The sequence below is a fragment of the Grampus griseus genome (assembly GCF_964374135.1).
Source record: "Grampus griseus genome assembly, chromosome: X".
NCBI classification, from domain to species: domain Eukaryota; kingdom Metazoa; phylum Chordata; class Mammalia; order Artiodactyla; family Delphinidae; genus Grampus; species Grampus griseus.
This window is the reverse complement of record NC_138999.1, coordinates 61,052,276-61,059,729: the sequence shown is the minus strand read 5'-3', so window position 1 is coordinate 61,059,729 and position 7,454 is coordinate 61,052,276. Positions and strand designations below refer to the sequence as shown.

General features: G+C 41.5%; 1 protein-coding gene across 1 annotated transcript; it reads right to left on the bottom strand.

Annotated features, from left to right (window-relative positions):
• Window positions 1-465: 465 nt before the first annotated feature.
• Window positions 466-814, bottom strand: LOC309839253 (reactive oxygen species modulator 1-like). The gene has a single exon (XM_082680945.1). The coding sequence runs from the start codon at window positions 782-784 to the stop codon at window positions 545-547; it is 240 nt and encodes a 79-aa protein (XP_082537071.1). The 5' UTR covers window positions 785-814; the 3' UTR covers window positions 466-544.
• Window positions 815-7,454: the final 6,640 nt, after the last annotated feature.

Here is a 7,454-nt window from a genome sequence, read left to right as displayed (position 1 = left end):
AAAACAATTTGGCAGTTCCTCAAAAACTTAAACATAGAATTACCGTATGATCCAGCAATTCTGCTTCTAGGTATAGACCCAAAAGAAATGAGAGAAGCAACTCAGATACTTGTACACCAATGTTTATTGCAGCAGTATTCATAATATCCAAAAGGTGGAAACAATCCGTGTCCATCAACAGAGAATGGACAAACTGCAGTGTATACAAGCAATGGAATATTATTCAGACTTAAAAAGCAGTGAATGTGGGATAGGGAGGGTGGGAGGGAGGGAGACGCAAGAGGGAAGAGATATGGGAACATGTGTATATGTATAACTGATTCACTTTGTTATAAAGCAGAAACTAACGCACCATTGTGAAGCAATTATACTCCAATAAAGATGTAAAAAAAAAAAAGCAGTGAAATTCTGAAACATGCTACAATACGGATGAACCTTGAAAACTTTTTTTTTTTTTTTTCAGAATACTCAGACTTGTTTTATTATAGTACATGGGCTGGGAATGATGGGAGGGGGTGGATGTTGTGGGCAACCACTGCCCTGATTAGCACCGGATGCCCATCCCAATGGCCATGAATGTGCCAAAGGTGCCGCCACTCTGCATCATGGTTTTCCCGATGCCGCCCATCAGCTCCCGACCCCGCATTCTGATCCTGAGACAGGAAAAGGTGCCGAAGAGCGCCCCGGCTGCCATGCCCACGGCACAACCCATCACAAAGCCCATCTTCACGCGGTCGAAGCAGCTTGGCTGTGACTGTCCATAGGGGCCCACGGCCACCGGCATCTTGTTCGTGGCCTCAGTCGCTCAGCTCTACGTCTCGAACCTTGAAAACTTTATGCTAAGTGAAATAAGCCAGATACAAAAGGACAAATATTTTATGATTCCACTTATATAAGATACTTAGAATAGGCAGATTCACATAGAAAAAGTAGAATAGAGGTTACAAGGAGTTTAGGAGAAGGGGGGAAAGGGGAACTACTGCTTAAGGGGTACAGAGTTTCTGTTTGGAAAGATGAAAAGGTTCTGAAAATGAATAATGGTGATGATTTCACAACATGGTGAATGTATTTTTTTAAAAAACCTATTCAAGTATAGTTGATTTACAATGTTGTGTTAGTTTCTGGTGTACAGTAAAGTGATTCAGTTATATATATATATATATTCCTTTTCATATTCTTTTCCATTATAGGTTATTACAAGATTTTGAATATATTTCCCTGTGCTATACAATAGGACCTTGTTGTTTATCTATTTTATATATAGTAGTTTGTATCTGCTAATCCCAAACTCCTAATTTATCCCTCCTCCCACTTTTCCCCTTTGGTAACCATAAGTTTCTTTTTAATGTCTCTGAGCCTGTTTCTGTTTCAGAAATAAGTTCATTTGTATCATATTTTAGATTCCACATATAAGTGATATGATATGATAGTTGACTTTCTCTGTCTGACTTACTGCACTTAGTATGATAATCTCTATCTAGGTCCATCCATGTTGCTGCAAATGCTATTATTTCATACTTTTTTTTATAGGTGAGTAATATTACATTGTCTATATGTACCACATCTTCTTTATCCATTCATCTGTTGATGGACATTTAGGTTGCTTCCATGTCTTGGCTATTGTAAATAGTGCTGCTGTGAACATTGGGGTGCATGTATCTTTTCGATGTGAATGTATTTAATACCACTTAAATGTACATTTTATTTTTGTTTGTTTGTTTTTATGTTTTCACCGCGCGCTGAGCAGCATGCGGGATCTTAGTTCCCTGACCAGAGATCAAACCCATGCCCCCTGCAGTAGAAGCATGGAGTCTTAACAACTAGACCACCAGGGAAGTCCCCTAAAAGTACATTTTAAAATGGTCAAGGTGGTAAATCTTATGTATAGTTTACCCCAATAAAAAAAATAAATTAAAGACTGATCTTAACATATGTTGGTGAGGATATGGAGTAACTGAAACACTGTTAATGGGAATGTAAAATAATAAACCTCTTTGGAAAACAGTTTGGCAATTTTTTCAAAAAGTTAAACATACATCTACCATATGACCTAGCCATTCCACCTGTAGGTATTCACCAAGAGAAATAAAAACATTTGTTCATAAAAAGACTTGTATAGAAATGTTCATAGCAGCTTTATCTGTAATTGCCCCAAACTGGGAACAACCCAAATGTCTATCCAAAGGTGAATGGATAAATTAATTGTGGTATACACACATATATCCGTGTGTATATGTATATATACATAAATGTACTATATGACATATACAATGAGGTACTATTCAGCAATAAAAAGAATAAACTATTGATGCATGCAACAACATGGATGAATTTCAAAATAATTATGCTGAGTGAAAGATGCTAGACAGGGCTTCCCTGGTGGCACAGTGGTTGAGAGTCTGCCTGCCGATGCAGGGGACACGGATTCGTGCCCCGGTCTGGGAGGATCCCACATGCCGCGGAGCGGCTGGGCCCGTGAGCCATGGCCGCTGAACCTGCGCATCCAGAGCCTGTGCTCCGTAGCAGGAGAGGCCACAACAGTGAGAGGCCCGCGTACGGCAAAAAAATAAAAATAATAAATAATAATAAATAAAAAAGATGCTAGACAAAAAAAATAGAGTACAGACTAGAAGATTTCCATTTATGCAAAATTCTAGAAAATGCAAATTAATCAATAGTGACAGAAAGCAGATCAGCAGTTGCCTGGGAGTGCAGGGGGAGGAGCTGGAGTGAGGGGTTACAATGAGACGTGAGGAAACTTGGGGCTGATGGAATTTCACTATCTTAGTTGTGATGATGGTTGCATTGGGTGTATACGCACATCAAAATTTGTCAAACTGTATACTTTAAATATGTGCCATTTATTGTATGTCAATTATTCCTCAATAAAGCTGTTGAAAAAAAATAAGTTTCAGAAGGAAGTAGCCAGAAGTGGTCAGGAGGGAATTGGAGCACTAATTCATTGACTGAGTCACTATGTTCTATGCATTTGATACATCATCTCTGATTCTTACAACAAACTGAGAAGTAAGTATGGTTATCCCTATTTTCCAGATAAGGCATCTGTGGTTCAGAGAGATTAAGCCATTTGCTCAAGGGCACACAGAGATAGATTTAAACTGTGCTCTTTCCATTCTGCCTCACTGTCTCCCAGCAATGTGAGAAAGTGAGGAGAAGCCTGTGCTGGTTCATCGATTGCTGACAGTAAGTTGATCAGGGAATCTGAGGCATGAAACGTTACTCTTTAAGATGGAGAGTGAAGGGCTTGGACCGCTCCACTCTTGGTGTGACTTATGAACATGAACCACTCATACACATAACTTCCCTCTGGCAATCTGGGACAGGATGCTGGGGATGTACATCTCAGTTCCCTACTCACCATGCACTACATGATTTCATTTATGAAATGCTAAAGCAGTTCTTACAAAACAACAGAGAAAACAAAGATCATTCAATATATTACAGTGAGAAAATTGATTCGGCATTTGGGGAAAAACTAGATTTTTTTCAGTTTATCTTTTATTCTATTTATCTTTATCAACCCCAAGTTGATAAAGAATTAAATACATGTTATTAAATAGAATTGAGTATTTAGCAGATCTTTGAACTGAGGGTAACCTTCTAAGCTTTGAAATGACGAGAAGAAATTACAAGAGAAAAGATCAACAGATCTGGCTATATAAAACTTTGAAACTTTGTACATAGAAAAATATAACCAAAAGGAAAGTAACTAATTGGTAAAAATATCTGCCTCAAATATGACAAAAGATGAATTTCTGTGATCTATAAAGCACTCATGCAAATTGATCAGAAAAACACATCCCTCAGGGACTTCCCTGGTGGTCCAGTGGTTAAGACTCCAAGCTCCCAATGCAGGGGGCCTGGGTTCCATCCCACATGCCACATCTAAAGATCCCGCATGCCTCAACTAAAGATCCCGCATGCCGCAACTAAGACACAGTGCAGCCAAATAAATACATAAATATTTTTTAAAAAACACGTCCCCCAAAGATTAATGGGCAGAGATACTTCACACAAGGGGTAATGGAACGAGTAAAGAAGTGTATGGCAAAATGTTTAACCTCACTAGTGATTTTTTGAAGTGCAAATTAAAACAATTACGTTAGTAAAAGTTAAAAATAAGTGATTACCAGGCTGACACGAGTATAGTAAAATTGCAAGGATGCTCTGAGGAAGGTTTTTGGCAATACACATACACCACTATCAAAGTGTTCAGACTCTTAACACAGTGCTGCCTTTCCAACAGCTACTGCCAACCGCTCCCATGGACTAAGCACAGATGTACCAGTTCTCCCAAACGGGAGTCTCCAGCCCAGACCATATACCTGAGCTCAGACTTGTGTCTATAAAACATCTCCAGCTGGTGCCCCCTCCCCCTCAGTAGTTCCCAGTGAATGTACCACTGAGTCACCAAGCCAGAAACCTGGGAATCATCCTAATTACCTCCTTGTCCCTCACCGCTGCACAAACGTCATTTCCCAGTCAGATCCTGCCAATACTCCATCTGCAATGTCTTTTGAATTTCCCCCCTCCTCCTCCTCTTCCTCCCCACAATCACAGACCTGGGTCCCACCCTTCTGTTTCTTGCTTGTGTTGTTGAAACAGCCCTGGCCCATCTCCTCCAAGCCACTCACACTTCCTTCAAACCATTCTACAAGGAGCAGTCAGAGTTATCTTTCTAAAGCACAAAGCTGATCCCGTCCTCTTTAAAATCTTTCAGCGGCTCTCCATTGTCTACCTACAGGTTAAAGTCCAAATTCTTAAGCTTTAACAGCCCTTCGTGTTCCAAACTGCCTCGCCACCATCTTTCCTCTGAAGATCTTCTCCTGGCTTTCCGTCCCCTCCTCCCAGCCTGCCTCTCCCATTGTAATGTGAATTCCTTGAGAGCAGGAACTAGATCTTAATTATCTCTATTTCCCTGGCTCATAATACAGAGCTTGACACAGAGTAGGCACTCAATAAATGTTGGGTGAAGGAATGGTTTTATTCTAAGGTAATCATTCCACTGAAGGAAAAAGCCATATAAAGGAAACTGTTCTCTGTAGCAACATTCATAATAAAGAAAAGGTACAAAAAACTAAATGTTCAACAATAAAGAACTTTTATTAATTATGGGATATCCATTTAATGGAATATGATGCAGCTGTTAAAATACTCATTATGAAGATTATGTAGCAACTCAGAAAGTTTTTATAATATAATAAAAGCAGAATACAAAATAGTCTGTACGCTAGGCCTAAAATTATGTAAAAGTATGCATGCACACAAACTGATCAGAATGAGAACAGGAACAGGAACAAATGAATACAGATGATGTGTTTAGGGTGTTTGGGGATGTACTGTTTTGTGATTTTCTTAGCTCTTTCCCAATTCCCTTTATTGTTGTTAGAATGTCATTTGTCCATAAATACAAATTGACAGAGAAAAAAATTTCCTGAAAATGCTTTGATTCCGTCAAGTCCTTTGACAAGCTGTGGTACAAAAACAAACCAACAACTGACCTGGGAGGCAAGAGACCAGCCTCCCTACCCCATCCCCCACTCCCAGCTAGCTGCGTGATCTTAAGTAAGATCTTCAGCTCTAACCAGACATTTTTCCTATCCTCTCAAGCTGGAAGTCCCATGGTCTTTCCTCACTCCCAAGTGAACCCCCATCATATCTGTTGGCTGCACCACCATCTTCCCAATGCCCTCAGACTGAATACCTCAAAATGCACCTTCTATTGTCTCATCATCTTCTCTCTCTCTAATCCCCACCTCCAATCAATTGCCCCTTCTTGCTAATAATCATCTATAGCATGCTTTACTATGGATCTAGTTTTAGACAAAGAGGAGTCCCTGCCCTCCTAGTGAATACTGTCTGATTGAAAAGAGCCAACCATTTTTTTCTCTCTTGCTCCTCTGCAGACTGCTGGGGGATGAAGTGGAGGGCAGAGACAGAGACATGTAAAATGGAACCTCCTCGGTTAGGAGCTTGACCCATGGTGGGAGGAGGTCAGGCAGAGGCTGGATGCTCTCAGGGATAGTACAGTGAGACTTGGCACAATGAGTGGGATGTTGACTCAGTTTGTTCATTCAACAAGTATTTACCAAGTGCTGGACATAGCGCTAAGCTCTCTGTTAGGTGGCAAAGGTGAATTAGGCAGGCTCTTTCATGGAGATACTCACAGTCTAGTGGAGGACAGACGAGGAGTTTGAACTGAGGGCTCTGGGACGGAAGAATGTGGGATTCACCCTGCCTGAGGGGACCCGGGGCTCACAGAGCCAGAGGGACCTGAGCTGTATGCATCTCCAAGGCTGACAAGTGGGATTAGGTGCCCAGGAAGGGGGTTGGGCTATTCATGGCAGTTCCAAGCTGAGGGATCATCGGGTCCACAGGCAGGAGGCTTGAAAGAGGCGGCTTTGTCAGAGCAGTAATACCTTGGAGTGGCTTAAGCTTTGAGGTTTGGGATAGGGTAAGGGAGCAATGGGTGTCTGGGTGCAGGAGACAGGAGGTGACGGGCAGAGGGACCTGAGGGGCTAGGCAGGAGGCCCAAGGGCAGTTTCAAAGTAGGGAAATCACAGGATCGGATCTAAGTTTTAGTTAGATAACTGGATGGTCTCTAATGTTCCCTCTCGTCCCTGAGACTTTATGGTAAGTGCTAAATGCGTTGTACAGAAATCGAGGGGCAGAGTTCAAGCAGAGATCCTACCCTCCCACCCCTTACACTCCACCCCCTCGGTAATCTGCAGAGAAGGGAGAGAAAAAAATATTGATTCTTCCCAATTTACAGTATGGGCAGGTTGACTGGCTTGAAGGAACTTGGAAGAAGAAGCAGACAAGATATATGTTTAAGAAATAATATTAGATATTCATTTCAATGTATTTTTTTAAATTTTATTTATTTATTTGAAGTATAGTAGATTTACAAAATTGTGTTAGTTTCTGGAGTACAGCAAAGTGATTCAGATATATATATATATACACATATATGTATATGTGTATATATATATATATATATATATATATATATTCCTTTTCAGATTCTTTTCCGTTACAGTTTGTTACAAGATATTGAACTTAGTTCCCTGTGCTATACAGTAGGACCTTATTCATGTCAATGTATTCTATTGATTATATGATCATGTATATGTGGACCTTAAGTAGCCTCACTTTGCCCTCTCCTTAAAGACAGGGAGCTTGTCTAGCTCATCTTTGTTTGTCCAGCACCTCACACAGAATCAGGCGCCCCAGAGGCGCTCGGGAAACACTGGACGGGGGAGGGCGTAAAGGGAGGGAGGAACTCGCCCTTGGGAGACACCCCTTTTTCGGCAGCTGTTCCCAAGCCCCGGACCTCTGACCTCCCACCAGCAGGTGGCAAGATAGCGTCCCCGCGCGCCGCGAAAAGGCGGAGCTAGGCGGAGCTGGGCGGAGCGTCCGAAGCCCCGGCGCGC

Bases quoted from the DNA above. Each gene is read 5' to 3' on its own strand.
- LOC309839253 (XM_082680945.1), bottom strand. From the start codon at position 784: ATGCCGGTGGCCGTGGGCCCCTATGGACAGTCACAGCCAAGCTGCTTC.